Genomic DNA, 26,642 nt, shown 5'->3' on the forward strand with positions numbered 1-26,642 from the left:
GAAGTGGAAGAATGGGACGAGAGGTGATGCATAAAGAGACATACCATAAGAGAGGAGAAAAGAGAAGAGGAGAGAGGACGAGAGGTTATGCATAGAGAGAAAGATAAGAGAGGAGAAAAGAGAAGAGAAGAGAGGACGAGAGGTGATGCATAGAGAGAGATAAGAGAAGAGAAGAGAGAGAAGATAAAAGAGAACTACTTTGACGAGACGATTAGTCAAAATAACAACTCTGTACAGTATTATCATATGTCTTCCGATTTTCCTTGTGTATACTAATTAAGCCCTTTTCTTTCCAGGTAAGTTGATGCAGTGAGGTCAGAGGGACGGAAGGAAATAGTAAGTAGAGCATCTGGGCCAAATAGGGTCAAATCCAGTGACCTTTGGGTAGCTCAGGGTAGTGTAGGTTGTGTTTGGTCAGGTAGGGTAGTTTTTGTCAAGTTAGGTCAGTTCCAGGTGTATTTAGGTCAGTCTTGCCAAGCCTTGTTTAGAAAATTGACGTGTTTTTGAGGATAGTGGTATAGAGGTGGTTTTATTACTATTATTATTATTATTATTATTATTATTGCGTGGGGTTAATAAAAGCAAGGTAAGAGGAAGGGAGAAGTGAAGCAAGAAAGACAAATTGCCCTTTCGGGAGACAAGAAAAATGGAGGGAGAGAGAGAGAGAGAGAGAGAGAGAGAGAGAGAGAGAGACTGGAGAGGGGAGTCAAGTAATTGGATTGATGAAGGTGCTTTGAGGAGAAAAGGCCTAGTTATTGTTTGAGAGAGAGAGAGAGAGAGAGAGAGAGGGAGAATGTTAAATAAGAGATGGTGAGAAGAAGAAATTAATAAAATGTTAATGGTGAAGACAACACGAATGAAACGAAATGAATAAGACTGGAAGCAATAAGAATAGTAAGGCAAGGGGAATAAGAAAATGGGAGTAGAAACATCGTGAACTGAGACAAAATAAATAAATAAAAAAATAAAGATAAATGGTATTGATGGAAATGGAATTAGTAGGGAAATGGAATAAATGGAAATAATGGAAATGAGGACAGTAAGGATAGACAATAAATGAAAATGGTAGGAGAGAGAGGCTAGATTGGTGCTTAACAACATAACATTGATTAGTTGGTTGTGTTCCCTGTATTGACGGCCTTGTAGAGAGAGAACGCAGTTTAGGGAAGGGGAGAGAGGGAAGGGAAGAGGAGAAGGAAGATCGGAAGAGGGAAGTGAAGGGGAGGGGAGTGAGGGAAGGACAGAGGAGAAATGATGAGAAAGGGGAAGTGAGGGATGGAAAGAGGGGAAAGAAGGTGGGGAGAGGGAAGTGAAGGGGGAGAAGTGGATGGGAAGTGGAGAGGGAGAGGAGTAATGGGTAGGGAAGACGAGAAAGGATGGGAAGAGGGAAATGGAGGGGAAGAGGAAGAGTTAGTGGAGAAGAGGGAAGTGGAGAGGGAGGGGAGGAGAAGAGGGAAGTGAGAGAAGATAACTGATGAAAAAAAAAATGAGAAGAGGGAAGTGGAGGAGGAAAGAATAGATAAATTGTCCAGGTTGGAGGTACAGCAGTCGAGTATGTAACAGGGAAAGGAAAATTGTGTGTGTGTGTGTGTGTGTGTGTGTGTGTGTGTGTGTGTGTGTGTGTGTAGGAAATTGTGGGGAAGAATTGAGGCCCTAAGTAAGCAGTAGGCAGGGCAGGTGTGTGTAGGGCTAAGAGGACAGGGCAATCAATAGGCTGTGTGTGTGTGTGTGTGTGTGTGTGTGTGTGTGTGTGTAAAGATAGGGGGGGTTTGCGTGTCAGTGAGTGCGTTGGTGTGGGTGAAGGGACAGGGAGGGTCGGACATACAGAGGGGAGGAGTGGGGGTAATGGTGGTGGGGGAGGGGGAGGGGGAATGGTGTGGGGAAGGTAATCGACGGTATTGGCTCATGATGGAGGTGGAGTGCTGGGATAGTTGATTGGGCCAGCCTAAAAATGGACCATGTGTAGGAAGGAAGGAAGTGGGAGAAAGGAAGGCAGGAAGGGGGAGATAGAGGAAGGAAGGTAAGAGGAGAAAGGAAAGGAAGGAAGGAAAAGGGAGAAGGGAAGGAAGAGGAGAAAGGATTGAAGGAAAAGGAAGGGGGAGGAAGGAAAAAAAGGAAGGGAGAGAAAGTAAGGAAGGAAGGAAAGGGAGTAAGGGTGAGAAAGGGAGAGAAAATAGTTGTTTATTCTTGATTGATTTTGTTTTAAGGGCAGGTGGGGGAGAGAGAAAGTGATTGATGATGCATGAATATTATTGTTTACGAAGGGAAGAAGAATTATATATCGGTATAACATGTTTGGTACCCTATGTTATTTATCTATCTAAATTTATCAATAATTATGGTCCGTAAAGTTGTACATGTGTGTAATTGTGTAAGTAAAAAGCGTGTGTATAATTACGGTCTTACAAAATTGTACAAGTGTGTATTTCTGTAAACAGCAGTCAGGTTCTTTGACTAAATAAATCACCTGAGCGTGTAATTTCAGGTATGTGTATAATTTTGCGTGTACGTAAAATTTTGACAAAGACGTACACATGTAGACCTGAAAATACAAAAAAACTTAGTGTAAAATTTTGATATGAGTGGTTCTGAAAGCTTGCCATCATCGCCTCACGAACGATTGCTAAAAGTATCGGTTCAATTGACTCAGATTCTGGACTGTTTCTTCAAACCTTTTTCTTTATTGTGATTATTTCTTTGTTCTGATACCCGGAATTTGGTTGTCGATGGTGCGTGAGGATGTTGCGTGTGGGGGGAGGAAGGGAGGAAAGTGGGTAAGGGAGAGAGGGAGAATTAGAGAAAGGGAAGAGAGAATGAGGGAGGGGAGAGGGAGAAGTGAGAGAATTGAAGGGAGAGTTAGGTGAGGTAGGGATAGAGGAAGGGAGGAAAGGGGGAAGGGAGAGAGGGAGAAGTAGAGGAAAGGGAAGAGAGGGTTAGGGAGGGGAGAGGAAGAAGTAGAGAAAATTGAAGGGAGAGTTAGGTGAGGTAGGGATCGAGGGAAGGGGTAGAGGGAGAAGGTAGGGAAGGGTATATAGGGAGTTGTTTAGGGAAATAAAGGGGTAGGTGTGGGAGACCCAGGGCAGGTGGGGGAAAGCAGTTTGGAAAAGTATAAATGAAAGATTGATGAGTAAAATAAAAAAAAGAATAAAGGGAAAGGAATAAAAAAGAATGGAGAGAGGAATTAAAAAGAGTGGAGGGAAAGGCTGTGGCCAAGGACTGAAGACGCTGAATAAGAAACCAGGAAGAATAAAGTAAGAATGAGAGGGAAGGACATGGGAAGATTGAGAAATATACTCTTAAATAAAAGACCAGGAGAAGTGGATCAGTTGGAAGTGGGAGGAATAATAGAAGTGGTGTGGGTCAATTGAGAGGCGTAATGTGTGTGTTTACAAGATTGACAGTGGCTGAGGAATGCAGTAAAGAGCAGTTTAATGGAGAGAGAGAGAGAGAGAGAGAGAGAGAGAGAGAGAGAGAGAGAGAGGTGAGTGGGTGGGGGGGTAATGGCATTAAGGAGTAATGTTATTGCAGGGAGAAAGAGAGGAGGTGGAGCTTGAGTGTATTAAAAAGCAGCAGAATGGTACTAGAGAGAGAGAGAGAGAGAGAGAGAGAGAAATTGCAGTAGTCTTAAGAAAACCTGTTATCAGCACCAGGCTAACATTACATACTCCAAGGCTGCACTGTCTGGCCCTGTCTGTCTGTCTGTTAAAACTGTGTCTGTCTGTATGTCTCTATTATTCTTTGTCCGCCCTCTATTTCCTTTTCGTCCGTTTGTCTTTCTCTTCTCTTGTTTGTTTTTCTTGTGCATTTCTTGTTGTGTTGCATCTGTGTCTTTCATTCTTTCTTCATTCTCTCCTCTTGTCTTTCCTGTCTTTCTCTTCTTTCTTTTTCACTACTTTCCATTTCGTTCCAGTCTTCCTCTAACGTTACCCACTCGCTCATTCATTCTTTCTCCCCATTCTCCACTCCTTCATCCATCCCCTTCTCTCCTCTTTTCCCCAACTCTTCTCTTCCCCCCCAATCCCACCCCCATTTTCCTTCCACCCCCATCTTCAAATCCTCTCCTTCCTCCCCAAATCCACCACCATTTACCCCTTCCCACACCATTCCTCCCCTCGCCCCACCTCCCCCTCCCCTCACCCAAGCTCTCCCCCTCCTACTCCTCCCTTCAACTTCCTCCCTCCTATTCCTCCCTCCTATTCCTCCCTCAGCTCCGCCCTCCCACTACTTCTCCCCAGCCCCTTCCTCCCCTCACCCCTGCTCCCTCCCCTCACCGTTTATCTCTAAGCAAAATTGTTACGTTCTTCGTTTTAGAAAGTTGTACCTGATCCTGACCCCAACTTAAAATGTCAGGCGGTACTTAGCCTAATAGGGCGTGAATTATGTATATGAGGCGGGTACTTCCATGGGCGCTGGCTGGGTGAGTGGGTGTGGGGTGGATGGGTGGTAAGGAGGTTGGTAAGGTATGGGTTGGTAGAGGGTGCGTTGGTAGGTGGGTTGGGTAATAGAGGGGTTGGTATGTAGGTAGGTTGGCTGGTGAGTGTGAGATGGATTGGTGGGTAGGTGGGTGGGTGGTAAGGAGGTTGGTAGGGTATGGGTTGGTAAAGTAGGTGGATTGGTAAGTAGGGAGGTTGGAAGGTAGATTGGTTAGTTGGTAGGTGGTTGGTAAGGTGTGGGTTGGTAGAGGGTGGGTAGGTGGGTTGGTAAGTAGGGAGGTTGGAAGGTATATTGGTTGGTTGGTAGGTAGGTAGGTGAATGGTGGATTGGTAGATAGGTGGTCGGTGAGTAGGTAGATGGGTGGGTAGGCAGGTGGAGACAGGGATAGATAGGAAGTAGATAAATATGTGGAAGTAGGGCGATAAGTACATGTGGGAGGTGGACTGGTTTAGTAAGTAGGTATGTAGGTGGGGCAGGTGACTGGAAATTAAGTGGAAAAAGCAGACTAGACTGGTAGGTACCGTAATGTGGAAAATATTAACTGTTAAGAGCTAGAATTAAGACTCATTCATTTCGTGATGGCTAGACACGCGCCTTATGAAGAACTGGAGGTCATAGGCAGGGGGAAAAGATTAATCCCGTATAGTATGTTGTCTTTTTTTAGTTTTCATTGTATTCTTGCTGACACCAGACGATTTTATTCAGATGAGAGGGAGATGTTTGTAGGGCAATTACTCTTATCCTGAGATACATCCCTAACCCTCTCAGTTCACTTGATGGCCAGGTGTTGTCAGGTTGGAGGGTTGATTTGTCTAGTAACCAAGGCGACTCATTCCTGCCTCATAACTCGTCAAATTTGAATTGATATAGAGAAGAAGGTAGGTAAGAAGTAAGTACCGAGGCTGAAAGTTGAGTTGATAGGTAAGGAAATAGGTCAGCAGGTGCCATAGATACTCGGGTGGGTAGGTAGGTAGGTAAGTAGGTAGGTAGGTGAGCAGGCAGACAGGTAAGGATGGAGGTATGTAGCCGGGCGTGGCAGTGCAAGGGAAGAAGGATAATGATGATGGAAGGGGCAGGGTGGAGACGAGGAGAGAGTACTTGAATGAGGGAGGAGGGGGGAGAAGAAGGGAGGAGGAGGAGGGAGAGAAATGAAGAGGACAAGTAGGGGGAGAAGGGAAGAAAGGAGGAGGAGGAGGAGGAGGAGGGAGAGAAAGGAAGAAAAAAGGAAGAGGACGAGTTGGGGGGATAATGGAAGAAAGAGGAGGTGGTGGGGAAGAAAGGAGGAGGCATTAGACGAGGGGTAGGGACGGGACAAGGCAGGGTGAAAAAATACAGTGGGAAGGCAGGAAGAAAGACAGAACAGAATGAAAAGGAAGGGGAGGATATAAGGACAGGAAGAAACAGTACACCAAGCATGACATAAGAGGACTGTGAAGGAACCGAAGGAAGGAAGGAGACGATGGAAGAAGGATAGTGTGGAGAGAAAAGGTCTGTGGACGAAAGGGGAAACAAATAGTGAGAGAGAGGGAGAGAGAGAGAGAGAGAATGCACCAACAATAATGCACGAAAAGAGAGTTCTGGAAAGTGAGACAGACGGGGAGGAAAAAGTGAGCCAAGTAAGAGAGTGAGCAAGAGTGAGAGAGTGTGTAAGGTGGGAGAGACACTCGTTATGCCGCCTGGAGTCTGGCAAAGTTGGGTCTGGAAAAACTACGTAGGAAAAAAAAAAATATATTGATTTCTTTGTGTGGAAGTTGGTGAATGTGGGGGTTTGAGAGGGTGAGGGAAGCAGTTGAGGGAGAAAAAGGTTGGGGGGAGAGGGGAGGAATGTCGGTGAGAGAGAGAGAGGGAGAGAGACTTTATAGAGTGGGAAGGAGCATTGAGAGGCAGCGGCTCTTTGCATCACCACCACTGAACAGACATAATGACCCCCACTCCTTTCCTGTATATCTGTCTGTCCCAGCAACCCTTTATACCCATCCTGTATGTATGTATGGATGGATGTGTATGTATTTATGTGTGTACGTATGTGACCCTCTAGCCCTATCCAACCCAGACTGCGCCATTCTTCATCCTATTGCAAGTATGCATTTCCGACTTACACTGCTATCCTTTTTCTGTTCTCCCAGTCATATCATTATCATCATGACCTCGTCCAAGACCGAGAAAGACGTAGGGCGTGGTCATAATGCGACCTCAGAGATGAGATACTGAATAGGGAGGCTGCCAGAGATCGAGCAGCGTGAAGAGCCGCCATTAGGTGACGAAAGCCGACGCCTACAAGCCTCTTGGAGCCTTTATAAACGATGTGATACGAACGATTAGGGTAACCACAAAAACGTATCGAGACTCACAGCCATTTCCCCCCCCCCCCCCTTGAACTAATATTACCCTTGTCTTATCACCACGACCACTGCCCTCATGAACATCACACCAGCCCGCGAAATTCCAAACCACCTCAGAATGTCCATCCTATCACCACCACGCCTCAACCACATCAAAACCATCACCACCACCACCACCACCACTCCTAACTACCTCCAAATCTTCACCACCACCACCACTCCTAACTACCTCCAAATCTTCACCACCACCACCACCACCACCACTCCTAACTACCTCCAAATCTTCACCACCACCTCTACCGCCCTGGCCACCGTCCCTCAGCTGCCGGCCATCTGCATAAACACGCAGCCTGTAATTAGGACTGGGGTAGACAGCCTCGTTTGACCTTTTTCTGTAATGGCCTGGCTTTCTTTAAAATTTACTGAGGAAGAGTTTGACACGTAATATTTCTCATTTTTTTTTGTCTCGTCTTTCTGAATAATAGGTAGATAGATTGATTGGTTAATAAACAGATATGGACTGATAGTAGATCCAGATGGACCTATAGATAGATATAAACATGTACAGTTTCACGATAGATAGAGATGGACAGATGATAGACACAGATGTATAGATAGACTGGTGTACTATTTCGAATTTTGACTGTCAAGAAATACCAGACATATGCTTGATTCCACACCAGTTTTAATACCTTCCTTTGGGCTGGGGAATTTTCCTTTATATATAGCCTCCTTCCTAACCATTTTCCCCAGCTGAGAAGGATAATTGACAAAGTGAACAAGATCCCACGTCAGTTTCTGTTTATTTACCCAGATTCAAGTGACTTTCCATCCAAATACCCAAGTAACAAATGTGGATATTTTATTTACTGTGGAGGAGGTGTTGGAGGAGGAGGAAGAAGAAGAGGTGGAGGAAGAGGACGAGTTGGTGGTGGTGGTGGTGGTGGTGGTAAAGGACGTCGTGTGAGGGAGGAGGAGAAGAAGGAAGGCGTCTGTGAAGGAGGGGAAAAGTTGTCAGGTGTGGAACGTCATCTTGTTAGGCGATGTGGAGTGCAGGAATATTGGATACGAGGAGACACAAACTTCCCCTCCACGCTGCTGGTTGAGAGAGAGAGAGAGAGAGAGAGAGAGAGAGAGAGAGAGAGAGGTATAAGATTGAATCATGGGGAAGTTGGCATGTGTTATTGGAAGGAAAAAAAGGGAGAGAGAGAATACTTGTTTTTCTGGTGAGGGAGTGCAGAGTGAATTGGCCTCCTGTATGGTTCGTTCACCTTATGCTCTTCTGTCTGGTGACATTATTATTATTATAGTTTTTTTTTTAATTTTTACTATCACCAGACGATTTTATTCAGCTTTGGGGAGGCTTTTCGAACTACTGAGGTTATACTAGAGGTCTGTCCTGAACTGAGTAAAATCGTCTGGAAGTAGCAATATTAAAAATGAAATAAGGAAAGAAACATACCCAGACTGATGAAATACGAAGTGTCATGAGAGTCAGGGGGTTAATTTTGGCTAGATTTTTTTTGTCCCTTTTCAAGCTTTATTTCACGTAGCTTGATAGAAGAATAAAGACAATACTGTGGCGCGGCATCCTCCCCAGAGCACCTCTTCGTGACTAGAGTTTTGTCATTCGGAACTTATTACCCGTAGGACAGTGGCAGCATGAAGACAATCACATGGCTTTGTATCCATTCCATAGCACTTCTTCGAGATTAGATTTTGTGTCATTTGGCAGCTTACTTCACGTAGCTCTGGCAGAATAAGACAATACTATGGATCTGCGTCCTATCCAGAGCACTTCTTCGTGACTAGATCAGTGTCATTTGTAGCTTATTACCTGCTGTTCCGTGGCAGAACAAGAAAATACTGTTCTTCATCCTTCCATAGCACTTCTTCGTGACTAGCATCATATTTCTAGTGCTACTTTCTTGTTACGGTGCAGGAAGCAGAATGGGAGTGTATAGCATCATATTCTATTGTTAATCTCATCTTACAGCTTAGCATAGAGATGGTAGTTTTAGGCCAGGTTGGAGTGAAAAGAGTATATTCAGATTCCCGGGCTTGTCGGTAGATGGCAGCAGTAGATGGACGAGGGAGATTGGGTGATGAATTAAGTAGCAGTGCGAGAAGTGGATGAGAGGTAGGCAACAGGAAATGGGAGGTGGAAAGTGGAAGTGGTTTTGAAGATGGGAAGGAATGGCAAGGTTGATGATGATGATGATGATGATGATGGTAAGCAGGTAGGAATATAAGCGATTGAAGTAAGCAGAATTAAATAAAGCAGAAGTGGGTTGAAGTAGGGCAGAATAGATGGATAGTATGATGATGTGATGCTGCTGCTGCTGATGATGATGATGGAAGTAGAGGAGTGAAGATGGGTGATAGAGCCTGGACTGTGGCGATGATGATGATGATGGAAATAGTAAGCAGTGAAGATGGTTGATGGAGTAGACAGTGATGGTGGTGAAGATGATGAAAATAAAAAGAGGAATGAAGATGGGTGATGAAGAGTAGAAATAATGATGATGGAGAGTAGAGATGATGATGGACGTAGAAAGGAGGGGTAGACAGCAGAGGGCAGCAGTCCCTCATTGTCTGGCGGCTGTCGCTTTCACCCTGACGTTATTCCAATCAATAAATGGATTTTAATGAATGTGTAATGTGGCCTTCACTCATGTAGCCACACCTACCACCACCACCACCACTACTGATACCATTACTGCCACCACTAGTACTCCCACCACCACTACCACAGCCACCATTACTGCCACCACTAGTACTACCACAACCCCACTTCCATCACCACCCCTACCACAACCACCACCACCACATCCTCCATCAATACCACACTTCCCTCATCAATAGCTCCATCACCACCACCATTACCACTATCAGTCTACCACTAGGGAAGGTATTGATTCCTTAGCTACCTGTAGGCTACTTATTGCCCACTACCACATCTGCTGCTACTTCCACTGCCTACTGCTATTTCCCTCACTTTCACTATCTTAATTCATTTTTCATATCACCTGTTCTTGATACCACAGGTATTTACATACCTGTATTTTCTGCTTGTATTCTTTCCCAGTTCTCTTCCTCAACTTTGCCACATTTTCGTAGTGTGTGTGTGCGTGTGTGTGCGTGTGCGTGTGCGTGTGCGTGCCTGTGCGTGTATGTGTTTCCCAGTACAAGGATGGCGCCGGGTTGACTGGGGCTGATGGTCCTGTGAATAGACGCACACGCCCCTCACTCACCCGCCCCTCCCGGCATAGCAAGTAGCCTGGCGAGAGTGGGATTAGTGCACTGTGTAGGACTGCCATGTACCTCACGTTTATCATCATCACATCAAACAGATCCTCCCCTATCATCATCATCATCAAACAGATCCTCCCCAATCATCATCATCACATCAAACAGATCCTCCCCTGTCATCATTATCATCAAACAATTCCTATCATGTCCTCATTCTCATCCATCACCATCATCAAACATATCCTTCCTATCATCATCACCACCACCACCACCACTAAACAGATCCTTCCCTATCATCATCATTACACAAATCCTTCCCTATCATCATCATTACACAAATCCTTCCCTGTTATCATCATCACACAAATCCTTCCCTATCATCATCATTACACAAATCCTTCCCTATCATCATCATTACACAAATCCTTCCCTATCATCATCATCATCATGGCTTCCCTCACCTATAAGGATGGCTTGATAGAAGGTCCATATAACAAGGAAAAGTGATGCACGATAGAGGGTGGAAATAAAGGTCAGGAATATAGTCACGTTGATAATGTTGTGTAAAACCCTGCCAGTCCGATTTTTTTCTTTACTACCTCCAGACGATTTTTTGTTTTTGATGTTTTTTTAATGTTTTCTGATGTTTTTTCCTTATTACCTCCAGACGATATGATGATTTTTTTTTTTTTTTTGTTATGGTTTATGTTTTTTTCTTTACCACCTCCAGACGAGTTTATTTATTTATTTTTTCCCTAACTACCTCCAGACGATTTCATTCAGCTTGTTCTTCCCTGGGGGGGCTTGCTGGTGGCTGGATCTGTGACGGAGAGAGAAGAGATAGTGGATTAGTCGGGGTGCAGGATTTATATGAAGGATTAGTCAGTGTGTAGGATTTAAAGGATTAGTCAGTGCGGGATTTGTTTAAAGGATTAGTCAGGGTGCAGGATTTAAAGGATTAGTCAGAGTGCAGGATTTGTTTAAAGGATTAGTCAGGGTGCAGGATTTATATAAAGGATTATCCAGGGTGAAGGATTTATATAAAGGATCAGCCGGTGCAGGATTTAAAGGATTAGTCAGTGTGCAGGATGTAGGCAAAGGATTAACGAGGGTGCAGGATTTATGTATTAGGTTTTAAAATACTATAGTCTGCGTTCGTATGGTGTGTTTTGGCTGGACAACAGGTATGCAGTTCATGTAAGGAAGTGACAACAGGTAAAATAAGGTGTGCAGGTGGGAAGAGTAAATTAGAAGATGTACACCTGCGTTTGTTGATGTTAGAGCGTCAGAAGGCAGGAAGAACGCGAAATATACATCACCGAGTTGAAAGAGCTAAAGAAAAGGTAGATGGCGTGCGTTAATATCACCTGTTGTTGGGGGAAAGTGGTAGATTGAAAGGTAAGCCACAAGCAAGGTGGGGAAAGTGGTAGATACGTGGGGGAAAATGGAAGGTGGAAGGGTGGATCACAAGTGGGGTGGTGTGGGTGCATTTGGTGACGTTTGAACTGGGCGCGCTATGGCGGAGGCGGGTGGTGGTGGTGGCGGCGGCGGCGGTGGTGAGCGGTGTGACTATTGTTTTGTCCGGCGGTGGTGGAGCAGTGTGACTAGCGTGATGGCGGTGCTGCACGTGGCGGTGGAGGAGCTGGAGCTATGACACAGCCGCGACCGTGTTAGTGTGTGCTGCCACGCTCAACACCTCACCACACCACATCTCACCACGTCGCACCCTCTCTTTGCTCTCCTCCCCTTCCTGCCCGTCGGTGAAAGGGGTCATAGGAGCCGCCTTATACGTTTGGCAGCGCGGCGCAGTGGTATTGATTGACGGAGGGAGCCGCACAGGTGATGCGGGAGTTTGCGCTCAACGGCAGCATGGCTAACAGGTAACCGCCACTACCACCAGCACTAGCACCTCCTCCTCCACAGCCATCGCACCATGTAACGCTGCTGCTGCTGATATGCTGTTTGGCGGAGGGCAGCACCGCCTGTTCTAGCCACTATGCCACTAGTAAGCCAGCACAGCGCCCTCTCTCGGCCCTCTCTTTCTCTCTCACTGTGAGCTGGCTGTTCAGTCTAGTAGCCGGCTTGGGAATTTTTTTGTGTTTTGCTTTTTCACTGCTTGCTTGCCCGCTTCCCGTGTGCAGTGGAGGACCCAGTGATGCCCTGGTGGGGGTGAGAGGGAGGGGGGCCGCGGGGTATAGGAGCTATAGGAGGGGATGTTGGGGTTTGTGAGCGAGTGGATGTGAGGACGGTGAGAAGTGAAGCGGCAACGTGGCGATGGCTCACACAGACAGCCAGCGCCCTCTGCGTTAGTGTGCCGCCCCTCCTTGCCCTTACATTACCCTTTTTCCCTGCCCTTGTCAACCTACCCTTGGATCTGTGCCCCTGCTCCGTGTGGGTAATGTGGCGGCGGTGGTGTTGTACCGGCTGTGGCTGGGCCGGCTGTCTCGCTGCGGCTGTGACCTGCGCCACACTCACCTCCCTCCCCTCCCCTCCCCCCGCAGTGTCCTCCCCCCCTCCCCCCCAGTGTCCTCCCTCCCCCACCCCTCTTTCCTCCCGCAACATCCCTCCCCCCCCCGGCTCGCCGACTGTCCCTCCCGATCTCCCTCCTTCCCTCCTCTTGTCTTCTCCCTTCTCTGCCCTTGTGTCTCCCTCCCTCTCCTCTCCTGCATCCCTTCCTTCATTTCCGCTCTTCCACACCCGAAGTCTGTCTCCCTTGGGCTTTACCCTCGTTCGCCTGCACCTTCTCCCTCCCCTGTCCCTTTCTCCCTTTCGCCATCCCGGATGCCCCTGTCCTTCCCCCTATTCTGCACCCCTTCTCTCTCCCAAATCCTCCCTGTCCCCTCCCCAGCCTCCTCTTCCCTGTGCATTCTTCTCCCCCAGTCCTTCCCCCAACCTCATTCCCCTTCCCTGCCTCCCTCTCCCTTTCCTCCCTCCTCCCTATCCCCCCCTACCAACAGGAAGGGTTAAGCTCCGCCCCCTGTAGAGGCTGTGTACCCCCGCAAGATAACACATTTGGCGCACCTGCACTTCACCCCACGGAAGAAAGAGACGATTTAGGAGGAGTAACATGGCGGCTGCCTGGTTACACTCTCTCCCTCTCTCCATCTTGCTCCTCCAGTTCACTAAATTTATAACGGTAGAGAAGCACCGACGCCTGACATTTTGGTAGTCATGAATTTTGCACGCTAGGCGGAGTATTGCTTAAGGTAGCTACACACACACACACACACACACACACACACACACACACACACACACACACGCTATCGATCTCATGTATAGGTCTCTCTCTCTCTCTCTCTCTCTCTCTCTCTCTCTCTCTCTCTCTCTTCTCTCTCTCTCTCTCTCTCTCCAGGTTCTTTATCCTTCCTCACAAAAACGCTTCTTAAATCTCTGTCCTTTAGTCGAAACTATTGCAAGATTCTTAGTTCTCGTCTTAAAACTTAGATTCCTTGTCTTACGCACAGAAAGTTAGATATCACAGTCTTCTGCCACAAATCACTTTCACTTGTATTATATCATCATCAATCACCATCCTTTTCTCCCTGTCGTCATCATCAAACCATCACTGCCACCACCACCACTGGCATCAATCAGTCATCATCATCATCGTCATCTTTTTCTCCCTGTCAGTAAACTCTCGTCCCCTTCCCCCCAACACTGCCCTGGATTTCCCTGTCCTTGCTCGCCTCGTACTACCTTGAACAGGCTACCCCTGATAAGCCTTATCTCTGCCGGTCTTCCTTCCTTCTCCCCCTCGCATCTTATCTCTTATCTCACTAGCCAAATATGCTTTCGTATGTCAGTGTTTCTTCTCACTCCCGGCGTAACATTTGGAACTTGTATTGATACTTGAGTTTTCTCTTTCTAATCAATTTCCTAGGTACATTTTTATTTTATGTATATTAATATTTATTTATGCTGTACCTTACCCTTTCCATCGAGACTCTTCCTAGTTTCATCTTTCGTTCCCTTTCTTTTGTTTTCTTTCTTTCATTCTTTCTTCTAAATCTTATCATTTCAACCCAAGCTGTTTCTTTGCTTGGCTTGTCTTTTTTTATTATGCTAACTGACAGAGGTTTATATTTTCTTCCACCATTGTTCCTGTCTTACCCTTAGCCTTTCTACTGTTTCATTATTTCATTTAGCCTCCTCTTTGTTAATTATTTTTACTTTTTGATTACATCCCTTGTCTTGATTTTGACTTTTCACAATTTTCACACTTAACATTTTTCTTGTTACTTCCTGACCTGTCTTCACGTCAGGTGTGTGCTTTACCTGTGCTCTTAATTCTATTCATGTAAATTATTGTAGTTCACATTCATTATCATCATCATCATCATCAACGACATTATCATTATCATCATCATCATCATCGACATTATCATTATCATCATCAACGACATTATCATCGTCATCATCCTCAACATCACCACCACCACCACCACCACCATCATCATCATCATCATCATCAGCAGCAGCAGCAGCAGCAGCATTGTCATCATCGTCATCATCATCATCATCATCATCTCTAAATCCCACGCAAAAGATGTGATAGAATGTCGATTTATTCTCAGTGTCATTCTGCCTTGAACATTATTGAATTCTTTGTTTTTCTTACCTGGACTTGCTTCTGTCACCGCCACCACACACCACTACCACAACCTCCATCACCACACACCACCACCACAACCTCCATCACCACACACCACCACCACAACCTCCATCACCACACACCACCACCACAACCTCCACAACCATACACCACCACAACCATACACCACCACCACACACCACCACCACCACAGTCATCAAAACTATTTCCCACTACAAGGGGGTGAAAAAAATCATTACTTTGCTGTTCTCTCCTCATTTGGACTTTCTGCGCCAGTGATTTCCATCCATTCTTTTCTTTTTAAATGTTCCTGGAATTCCTTTGTAATTTTTCTTATTCTTTTTCTTTGTTTGATATTCCTCCTGTCTTTATTTTTCTTCCTTGTTTTCTTCCTCCATAATACACGCAAGTAATTCTTTCTTTTACCTTCTGTGTTCAGTTCCTTATAACTTTTTTCCTATTCTCTTATTTGTATTTATTTTATTCATATTTTGTTTATGTTTTGCGTTGTGTACATTTATTATTATTATTATTATTATTATTATTATTATTATTATTATTATTATTGTACTATTACCACCACCACCACTACTACTACTACTACTACTTCACCCATTCACTACGTTGATTTTTAGCCTAGAAGTGAAAGGGTTAATGAAGGCTGTATTTAACCTCTCCACCTTTCTTTCCTCAGCTGAATAGAAGGGTCTGGGGTTAAGAATGAATCTGAAGAATGAATTTAGAGTCATTGTAGTGAAAGGCCTGTCTTTCTTTCGTCATTTCCTCTGTTCAGCTTGCATGCCTTACTGATACACACACACACACACACACTCTCTCTCTCTCTCTCTCTCTCTCTCTCTCTCTCTCTCACTCTCTCTCTCTCTCTCTCTCTCTCTCTCTCTCTCTCTCTCCAGTATCTTCCGTACGTCCCCAGCTCTCTTCTTAAAATCTCTCTCCCTCTTGTCATTGTCTCCCTGTCTTCGTATTGTACAAAGCAAGGGGGAGAGAAAGCAGGAAGGGAGAGAGAGAGAGAGCAGGAAGGGAGAGGGAGAGAAGAGAGTGGAGGGGGGGGGTAGTGGTGTAGTGCAACGCCGTCGTCTCCCTGTCCTCCCTTTGATCTCAGTAGTTCCCTCACTCCTCCCTTACACCTCGCCCTTCCTCCACCCTTCCCTTTCTCAACTCACCAATTCTCCCTTTCTAACGTTTCCCCTTCGTTACTCCCTCTCACCTTCCTTCCTTGTCTATCACTGCCCTTCTCCCACTCAGTTCTTTCTCTCCCTCACTTCTCCCTCTCTCCCTTACCCTCACTTCTCCCTCTCCTCGCCCTCGTCCTTCTACCCCTCCCCCTCGCCTCATCCTCGGCCTTTGAGATGCAGGATGCCGTGAGAGGAAGCCAGTTCGACCTTCCAGTGACACGAGTTTCCCTCACCTTTGTCACACCTGTCTCTCTTACCTGTCCTGAGCAAGTTATTGATAAACCTTTTTTGGCTCGTAGTTTTAGCAGACGGTTTTTGTGATGTTAGGTGGAGCAGACGGTTTATCTTTTGAGCATTTTTTGGGGGTGTTTTTATCCTTTGAGTAGACGGTATATTTTGTTTCTTTCCTTCTTTATTTATTTATTTATTTTTTTTTTTAGCTTTGGGGAGACTTGTCATCAGTTTAGGAGTTGATTTTTCGTTTTATTGTGAGGAGACTGATAGGATTCTTACGTTGAGGGAACAGTTCGCTGTTTTAATGTTTCTCGTACTTCAGCACTTACTGATTAATTCCTTCCTTCCTTCCTTCCTTCCCCCCTCCCTCCCACCCTCCTTCCTTCCTTCCTTCCTTCCTTCCTTCCCTCCTTCCTTCCTTCCCTCCTTCCTTCCCTCTTCCTTCCTTCCTTCCTTCATCCATTCATTCATTACCACATTAGAACACTTCAGTAATTCTAGTGAGTGCACGTATTTCATCATTTCACCTTTATACACTAGTTTTAATTCATGGTTTTGCAATGTAGTCGCACTTTTTTCCAGCCTTGCAATATTGTCTACCAGTATTGTAGTGCTGACAATTTCCATATTATTTTCTGGATGGCCTTCATACCGGAGTTTCAGTAGCCATCGATATATCACGTCAGTTTTCCGGCCTGTTAACGTCACCCAAAGAAAGCGTTATTTATGTATTTATTTTTATTATATACTTTTTTTTTACTGCGACCAGATTTTTTTTTTCTTTTTCCCTCAGTGACCATTTATTGAATACTGATAGGGTGTTGTTGTTGTTTTTGTTGTTTTCTCGTTTTCTGCCATATATTAATGTCTTGTGAACTTTGAACATTTTGGAAATTTGGGCCAATCACCATTTTGTCTTAAGATTTTGGTGTATTATTGTGATTTTTGAGAACCGGTTTTGTGTGTGTGTGTGTGTGTGTGTGTGTGTGTGTGTGTGTGTGTGTGTGTGTGTGAATCGAACTCTCTGATGTTCCAGGCATGAAATTTTAATGAGGCGCCGAGATGCACTTTGCCAGGTCTCTCTCTCTCTCTCTCTCTCTCTCTCTCTCTCTCTCTCTCTATCTATCTATCTATCTATCTATCTGTGTGTGTGAAGCCCCATTACTCTTTTACCAAGTTTTGAACAATTTACAATATCATCTGTATTAAAGAAAATATTTGAAGAACGCAACTCAAAAAATATAAATGCCTATTTTCCTTCCCCGTCACACCTAGGCGAGAGAGAGAGAGAGAGAGAGAGAGAGAGAGAGAGAGTGTGTGTGTGTGTGTGTGTGTGTGTGTGTGTGTGTGTGTTTCTGTTAAAAGGTGAAGGACGCCCAATTTTTTTCATGTAATTACCTCGTCTTAAATGAGTACGTGCGATGGAGCTAATAAATGTCTTGGATTATTTTTTTAAAGCGAGAATAAAAGGTGACGGAGGTGTGAAGGTTGGGAGAGAGAGAGAGAGAGAGAGAGAGAGAGAGAGTTTTTGGTTAAGTGGGATTGGGCAAATTTCTGTACACTCACTTAATGAACCCGTCTTCTGATTATTTATTGATATATTTACTTAATCCATTGTCTTTAGGGAGGGGGAGGGGAATTGGTGGGAAGAGGGAAGGGAAGGGGGAATGGGTGGGAAGAGGGAGGGGAAGGGGAATGGATGGGATGAGGGAGGGGAAGTGAATGGAAGTAGGTGTAGGGGATATTGTTTTTTTTATTTAAGGATGTAGTAGAAGCCTAGAGGCCTGGGTATGATAGGATAATGGTTATATTATGAACTATTTATATATCTGTTTATTTATTTATCTCTGTCTATCTGTATGTTGTAGGTGGAAGGTGATAGATTATTGTGATTGGCGGGCTTGTTGTTGGTGGGCGAGTCACATATCCTGCTTTGTTATGATGCCAACACACGAACATCGCCCCTCCATCACACACACACACACACACACACACACACACACACACACACACACACACACACACACACACGATACCCAGAACCACCAATATAACATGATTTCTGAACAAGCTTTACCACTTATCATTTCAACATAGATACAATAACAATACGGACCAGCAAATATCACAAGGAAACCATGTACAGCATCCTGGAGAAAGCAAGGGGGGGGGGATCGTCGTTTAGTTTCCAGTAGTCTTCGTTTCTAGTAGCCTTCGTCCCCTGTTTCAAATTGCTCCGCGTCAAATGTGCACCGCTAGTTATTGGTGTGACTGTACAAGAGATTTACGGTACTTGAGGAGAATGTGTCAAATTATTCTTGCAACTAAAAGGTCTTGCGATTCGACGGTAATTTGACTCATGTGTTGCAAGGGATGTAGTTTGTGAACTGATGTGATTTTTCTTTTGGTAGGATTTATTGCACTTCGACCATTTTGGGGTATTTTTTATGGCATAAGAGGATTGCGTAGTTGTGTAGTTTTGTGTGTGTGTGTGTGAGAGAGAGAGAGAGAGAGAGAGAGAGAGAAGGATGAGGTAGAAGACAAGATAAACAAGAGTAAATGAAGGAATAAAAGAAGAGAAACAAGATACGTGGAGAAAAATGAGTAAAAAAATGAGAGATTTAAGCATGTTCCGTTACCCGAACTGCAAAAGTCCGGCCTTTGAAATAGCATGGCCTCTGAGTAAGCGGCTGGGGAAAAGATAAAAGTAAAATTAAAGCATCGTAAAAAAGTATATAAAATGTAACAGGGTTCTAAGTCATCCTGATACAGTTATGTGGTGGCTGGTGGGGGAGGAGGAGGAGGAACGAGAGTGGGAGAGGAGAAAGAGAGGGGATGGGAGGGAGAGTGGGAGTAGGAGGAGAAAGAGAGGGGATGGGAGGGGGAGTGGAAGTAAGAGGAGGAGCGGGAGGATGGGTGGCTGTAAGAAGGATGGGTGTGTGTGGTGAGAGGGGTGGGGGGAATCGTTCTGAAAGAGGGATGGATAATGGAGATTGACGGTAGGTGAAAGTAAGAGAGAGAGAGGAGGAGAGAGAGTGCAAGTGAGCGTTGGAGGAAGAGGGAAGAGATTAGGTGAGGGAGGGAGGGAAGATTAGGTGAAAAGAGGATAAAGAGGGGGAGGGGGAGAGTGATCGGAGGGGGGAAGAGTGCAGTGGAGATATCAGTGTTGGGGGGAGGGGTAAGTCATAGAAGGGAAAGAGTAGGTACAAAAGAGTACAAAGGAAAGCAAGCAGCAACAGACCTGTTGGTCATTTGTGACTGTTTGTATTGGGAAGGTTATAACTAACAAAACTGTTTTGTCATCTAAAGACAAGGACAGAAAAGCAGGAATGACCAAGTGAAGGAGAGGGAGTTGGAGGGGAGGCTACTGTGTGTGGAAGGGGGAAATGTTCAGGAAGAGCAGGTGTGGGGAAAGAGAGGCCTGGGGTGGAGAAGGGTAGAGCAGGTGTTTTGAAGGGAAGGGGGAGGATGGAAAGGGCAGGTGTGGTTTAATCTCGAGGGGAAAAAAATAGTACTGTTAGTTGTACTAGTAATAGTAGTTATAAGACTTGCAGTGAACGTTATTTCTAATCAGAACAAACTTATCTTTGCAGAGCTTCTTTTCGTCTGAGAGAATTAGGCCACTCACAACCTAAACTCTAAATCATTATTGTGTTAAACTGATTAAGCCTTACGGATGAGGCAAGAATCACCTTGGTTACTAGTCAAATTTAACAACTTTGTCAGGTGAAAAGAACCCTACTATAGGAACAGTTAAATATCGTCGTGGAAAAGAATTGTAAGATGGAAGAGGCAGGAGAAGGGTGCAGTGTGTGAATTGACGGAGGAAAGATGAATGTAGTCGAAAGCGGAATGTGAATTGAACCTGGAAAAAGTGAAAGAGTATAAATTGAAAGGAGTTGGCTGAAAAGTGGAAAGATGAGTGTGAACTGAAGAAAGGAAAAGGAATGATGAAAGAGTGTAAGTTGAAAGATAAAAGATGAATGTGAAATAAAAGAGGAAAGATGAAAGAGTACAGGTGTAAAGAAGATACGGTAGGTGAAAGTTAATTTGGAGAAGATTTTGGAAAGTGTAAAATTAAAAAGTACCACCTGCATGGAAGTTGAAAGATGAAGTTGAAAAAAATGCGGTGGATGAGAAGAATTGAGAGTGTGAGTAGTAGGAAATGGCTAGGGGTTGTGTGTGTGTGAGGGGAAGATGGAGAGAGAGAGAGAGAGGAGAGACTTAGGATACAATAGAGAGGAAATTGTTTTATTGTGATGGACAGGAGAGGAGGAGGAGTGAGGTCATGAGAGAGAGAGATCCTTTGTGCTTTGTGTGTGTGATGTATCAGGTCATTCAGTGTGTATTATATTGTTCTGTTAATTGAATATGAGTGCATGTGTACCTGAGAGAGAGAGAGAGAGAGAGAGAGAGCAAAATAGTGTACCAGGCTGACGTTGAGTTTGACCGGCAGGGATCGTGACAGCATCTCTCTCTCTCACTTTTTTAGCCCATTACATTTGCAGTATTTACCCATGCATTATAAAGTGTTCCTTGCATTTTTAAACTGTTTCTTGATAATGTACATACTCTTCCCAATTATACAGTCAATTAATCATACCTTCTCTTTGTTTCCAGGTAAGTGTGTCTTGCTGGAGTGACGTGGGAGGGTGGTACTGAGGTAGGGGTGTCATTAATTGTATGTATCAATTTGTTTAGTTATCCCTGAGTATCCCATCGACCTCCTCCCATTTTCTTTCCTTCGTCTTTCTTTTCTTCCTGTCTTTGTCTTCAGTCTTTTTTTCCCTGATACTTTGTTAACTAATGCTTGAGTGTATCCTAAAGACCTCATTCCATTTTCTTTGTTTTCTTGTCTACTGTTTTCTTTCGTTTGTTTTTTGCCTTAATTTTTTTCTTCCCCCCCCCCCCCACTTTTCCCCAAGCCCCTTTCCCCCCCTTACCCTTTGTTCCTGCCATTCTGTACTGTATTATGTAACCTTGTCTGTATTTGGCCGGAATATTAATTAACGTGTAACATATGCAGGTGCACAGTTTCTCTCTCTCTCTCTCTCTCTCTCTCTCTCTCTCTCTCTCTCTCTATTTTGGTATCTATGTGGCACCTTTTGCATAATCTCATCTTTCTCTGATTAGTCTCCAGCCCAATTATATTCCACATCCATTCCTTATTCTATATCTGTCTGTCTATCTAACTGTCTATCTATCTTCATCTATCTGTTTACCCTGGCAGCCTTCCACATCCCCAGGGCTAGTAGATAAAGAGGGTGTTTTGGGGAGTAGAAGTGTTTGTTTACCTGTCAGGTGTCCTAATTTGTATCAACACGGGTAAGCAGATGCTGGATTAGGGACGGTAATTTACCTTTTTCTCTACTTCGTCTGTTACCTTACTACCTTCTAATCTGCTGCCTGACTTAACTTTAACTGTATTCTTTCCTTACTTCTTTATTTCTGTCCTGCCTTCCTCCTTTCCTTCATTCCTTCCTTTCCTTTCATCCCTTCCTTCTTTCCATCCTTTCCTTCCTGCCTTCATTCCTTCTATCCTTTCCTCCTTCCTTCTTTCTTTCCATCCTTTCCTTCTTACCTTCCCTCCTTCCTTCCTTTCTTCTTTCCATCTTTCCCTTCCCGTCCCTTCCTTCATCCCATCCTTCCTTCCTTCCCTTGCCGTGGAACCGTAAAGCGAAGGGTGGACGAGAAATTAATGTACGAAGCAAACTGGGAGTCCCTCGAGGCATAGAGAGAGAGAGAGAGAGAGAGAGAGAGAGAGAGAGAGAGAGAGAGAGGACGTGAAGGAGAAAGGGGAGGAAATGGTTGCGGGAGAGAGAAGGGACAGGAAATTGGACGAGAGAGAGAGAGAGAGAGAGAGAATGTTATAGATGGTTGGTAGTTTTTCCTCCGACCTCATCTCTCTCTCCCTCCCTTACCTCTCCAGATTTGTAGTCTCTCTCTCTCTATCTCTCTCTCTCTCCTTTTTCTTCTCCCTCTCCTTCTTCTTCTCCCTCTCCTTCTTCTCCATCCTCTTCGCCTTCTCCTCCTTCCTTCCTTCCCTCCTTCCCTCCCTGCTTCCATCCCGCGAGAATTGGCAGGCTTTCTCCATTCTTTCTCTTCCTCTCTCACTTGCTTCGACTTGGAGGTCTCTCTCTCTCTCTCTCTCTCTCTCTCTCTCTCTCTCTCTCCTGTTTTTTTAGATACGTCTGAAGAAAATGGGAAGAACTTGAAGAAAATGGAGTGGGTATGGCGGGTACTTTTTTATTTATTTTTTCGTATTTTTTTATTTTTTTCCTGGTGATATATATTGAACTTTGGATTGATCTATAATTCTGTTAGGATTTTCTGTTCCCGTATTCTCGTCGGTTACGGAAGTTCCCAAACACCTTTTCCCAAGCGATTTATTGTGCTTATTACACCTTACTCGCCTAGTTTTTTTATTATGCTCTCCAGATATATATTTAGGAGGGATTTGTAGGATTGTAAGGGTTAGTGAAGGTATGCCCGGATTCACCTGGAAGTTCCCTAACACCTTTTCCTAAGCGATTTATTTTACTCATCGTACTGTCCTCTGTTACATAAATCCCAAGAGTGAGAGAGTAATCAGAAATAAAGCACGGTTGATGGAAATTGTAGGAAGAAAAGGAGGAGGGAGGAGGATAGCAAGAAGAGGAATGGTGGAGATGAACGTGGGTCGATAGAGGAGGCAGGAGGAAAGAAAGCTGAGTAATCTGGTATTATATGATGGGAAATTGGACAAAGGAGGGAGAGGGGGGACAGGAAAATGAGGGAGAGAGAGAGAGCGAGAGTGAGTAAAATATATAAAGCAAGAGACAAGGAAAGAATGAATGGAATGTAGCAAGAAAGCATGAGAAAGAGAGAGTAAAATGGATAAGACCAGAGACAAGAAAAGAATGGAGAGGGAATGCAGTAAGAAAGCATACGAGAGAGAGAGAGAGAGCAAACGTCTTTTCTCTAAGGCGTAGGTGGAGTGATGAGAGTGGTAAATTGTGTGTGATTGAGAGAGAACGACTGGGCTGATTGCTATTACCAGACCAATACCGTCGCCTCCACAACAACAAACACACTGGCGAGAGAGAGAGAGGAATAAAGGAAATATACAAAAAGACAGATTGCGTGCAGAAGTAAGTAGGCAGAACAAAGAAGAAAATTGTATGTGTGTGTGTGTGTATGTGTGTGTGTATGTGTGTGTGTGTGTATGTGTGTGTGTGAGGGGTAATACAGAGGCAGGAGGGCAGTAAAGGAAAGAAATAATATGGGGAAAAAAATGATCATGTGTGGCGTGAGTTACGAGGTGAGGCGTGGCTTGGGTATATGAGTGTCCAGGGTAAATGGTGTGTGTGTGTGTGTGTGTGTGTGTGTGTGTGTGTGTGTGTGTGTGTGTGTTTGGGGTGATACATAGTGGCAGTGTAGTGGTCATCTCCGCTTTACAAATGGCCACCACACTCACAAAGCTTATCAAGTTTTATGATGTGTTTAACTTTATGGGCAGAGTGATGTGAGGGGTAAGGCAGGGGAGAGGAAAGAGGGAGGAAAGAAAGTCTGGGTAAGGAGGTGTTACTGGAGGGAAGATGGGGGAGGAAGGAAGGGAGTTTGGGGAGGAAGATAATGACGGAGAGAAAATGGATAGAGAAGTAGGAGAGGGGGAGATGGGAAAGGATAGGAAAAGAGGAGAGACTTGGTTGTAACGAGAGAAATTATGATGGGTGGGATAGGAGAAGGATAGGAGTGTGAGGGAAGGGAAGAAGTAGAGAGATTTAAGGCTGGAGGGAGGGGAAGATGGAAATTGTGGAGGAAAGGAATGAGGAGAGGGGAGGATAACGGAGTGAGGGGAGAGGAGTAAATGGGAAATGTATGGAGAAGGGGGATATGAAGGGAGGAGTGCAATGAGAAGGGAAGAGAAATGAAAGGACAATGAAAATGAATGAGGGACAGTGAAACAAGGATTGAGAGGAGAGGGGAAGTGAAAGAGAATGATTGCTTCGGTGAGGGGAAATGAAGGGAGGTGGAGGGGGAAGGGAAAGGGCAAAGAATGATGGCTGAAGTGAGGGTAAGAGAGGGGAAGAGAATGAAGAGTCTAGGTGGATGAAGTGAGGGTGAGGGGACTAGGGAGCTGAGTCAGGACGGGCGCAGGTTGGCTGTGTGTGTGTGTGTGTGTGTGTGTGTGTGTGTGTGTGAGAGAGAGAGAGAGAGAGAGAGAGAGGGAGAATTGTATTAGGTTATGGTGGTGAATGTGATGGTTCAGTTGTGGTGGTGTCTGTAGGTATGAATTGTGGTTGTGATGGTAGTGGTATGGCTTGGTATGCCTTGTGGTTGTGATACTGGTGGTAATGGTAGTTTGTAGTGCGGTATATCTTTTGGGGATGGTGGTAGTTGTGGTAGTGTCTGTGTATTATTTGTGGTAGTGGTGCGGCTTGGGTCTGGAAGGTTTGCTGTGGTGGTGGTAGAGGTGGCAATATGGTAGTGTGGTAGTTATGGTGGTGCGTGTGTATTGATTGTGGTGGCGGCGGTAGAAGAGGTGGGGTATTGATTTTCGGAGTGGTGGTGGTGGTTGAGGTAGTGGTGGAAGTAATTTCAGCTGGGTTGGTGGCTGGTTGTGGTACTGCGGAGTATTGATTATTGATGAAGTGGTGGTAGGGATCATAGTTGTGGTGGTGCTGTGACGGTATGAAGTGTGGTGGTGATGGTGGTGTAGTACTGGCTAGTCGATTGTGGTAGAGGTGTGGTGGTGTATTACTGGCCAGTCGATTGTGGTAGTGGTGGTGTAGTGTGGTGGTGGTGGTGGTGATTGTGGCAGTGGTGGTGGTGTAGCACTGGCTAGTCGATTGTAGTTGTGGTGTAGTGTGGTACTGGCCAGTCGATTGTAGTTGTGGTGTAGTGAGGTGGTGGTGTAGTACTAGCCAAATCGATTGTGGTAGAGGTGTGGTGGTGGTGGTGGTGTAGTACTAACCAATCGATCGTGGTGTTGGTAAGTGTGTGGCTGCAGGTGTGTTGAATGTCATCGTATTTACCTGGGGGGACCTGCCTTGACTGAAATGGGGAAACGAATAAAAGATGACTGAGTGGAAAAAGCCAAATGAAAAAGAAATGCAGTAAATGAATGACAGTCTAATAAACAGAATGGTGGAATGAATAACCGTACATGGGGGCAATGAATAAAAAATGACAGTTGAATAAGCAGAAAAAAAAAATAACGAAGGAAAATGAATGACAATCTAATAAAAAAAAAATGGTGGATTGAATAAAGTAACCTACAAGAGATTTAGTGAAATAAAATGTTAATAAAATGACCAAAAAAAAATAATGCATGAATAAAATGAAGGACACATAAGGGGTGGAAAATAAAATAAAAAATATCTTGACAGTCTAACGGGGAAAAATAAAAAAAAAATAAGCAGATGAAAAAATGAAAGGACCAGGAACCGTGAGTTGAAAAATGTTATGAATTTTTAAAGGCAGTGAATGAAGGGTAAAACATAGAAGGGAAAAATGTTGGCAAGAGTAAAGAGGCACCCGAGAGAGAGAGAGAGAGAGAGAGAGAGAGAGAGAGAGAGAGAGAGAGAGAGGAGATAAGGAAGCTGTGAGATGAGGATCAATGTTTCCCCTTACTGGATAACTTATTGCCAGGGCCCCCCCCCCCTCTCTCTCTCTCTCTCTCTCTCTCTCTCTCTGCCATTACTGTGCCTCCATAAACTCTCTCTCCGATATTATCCTTGCACATTCTATCCATCTTTCCATTTCACTTCATGTCTCTCTTTATTCCCCTTCCATTTTCCTTAATTTCCTTCCCTTTTTTCTCCCTTTCTTCCACTTTCTCACCGTTCTTTCTCCTTTCCCCCCTTTCCTTCCCTTTTCCCTCTTTTTCTTCCTCTTTTCCTCTCTTTCTTCATATTTCCCTCCCTTTCTTTCTCGTTTTCTCTCCTTTCCTTTCGTTTTCTCTCCTTTCCTTCTTCTTTCCATTCTCTTTTCCTCCTTTCCTGCCTCTTTCCTTTCCTTCCTCTTTCCCTCCCCTTCCCTCCTTTCCTTCCTCTTTCCCTCCACTTTTCTTCTCTCCTTTCCTTCCTCTTTCCCTCCTTTTTTCATCTTTCCTTGTTTTCATCATTCCCTTCCCTTTCTTTCCCTCTCTTCTTATTTCCATGCCTTTCCTTCCTGTTTCCATCCTCTTTCTTTCCTCTCCATCATCGTACCTCCCCCCGCCGCCCTTCTTTCCTTTATCTTTTCCTTCTTTTCATACCCTTTCGCTTTTTCCAGCCTCTTCCTCCCTCCTCATCTTCCTTCCTCCATGCCTGTCTTCCTTCCTCCCACACTCTTCATTGTTCTGACAGCTCGCATTCTTCTTTTCTACACTCACTTTTCTTTATGCATCGTCCCCTACTAACTTTATTTCATCTTTGCATGTTCCATCTCTCAACCTGTCCTCCTCCTCCTCCTCCTCCTCCTCCTTTCTTTCTTGACATTATGCGTTCATATATTTTCTTGTTTTCCTTCTTGTAAACACTTTTTCTTTGTATTTTTGTGCGCCTCCTATTGTTTTTTCCTCTGTTGTCTGATGGCTTACTTTTT

At 44.7% G+C, this 26,642-nt stretch overlaps 1 protein-coding gene across 9 annotated transcripts in view; it reads left to right on the forward strand.

Annotated features, from left to right (window-relative positions):
- LOC145411128 (heterogeneous nuclear ribonucleoprotein L-like) overlaps nt 1-26,642 on the forward strand; it is a 535,656-nt gene that overhangs the window by 384,491 nt on the left and 124,523 nt on the right. Inside the window, exon 1 of one of the 9 annotated variants that reach the window (XM_080281179.1) lies at nt 11,644-11,908. The exons of 7 other annotated variants lie outside the window; for them this stretch is intronic. In XM_080281179.1, the coding sequence (XP_080137305.1) occupies nt 11,871-11,908 (38 nt within the window). In that variant the 5' untranslated portion in view covers nt 11,644-11,870. Of the gene's footprint in view, nt 1-11,643; nt 11,909-13,037; nt 13,165-26,642 lie in introns of those variants that run through there. One more of the 9 variants, XM_080281181.1, reaches the window with a different exon arrangement.

Source organism: Coenobita brevimanus, chromosome 88 (assembly GCF_032717465.1).
Source record: "Coenobita brevimanus isolate Jiangsu-jjx chromosome 88, ASM3271746v2, whole genome shotgun sequence".
NCBI classification, from domain to species: Eukaryota; Metazoa; Arthropoda; class Malacostraca; order Decapoda; family Coenobitidae; genus Coenobita; species Coenobita brevimanus.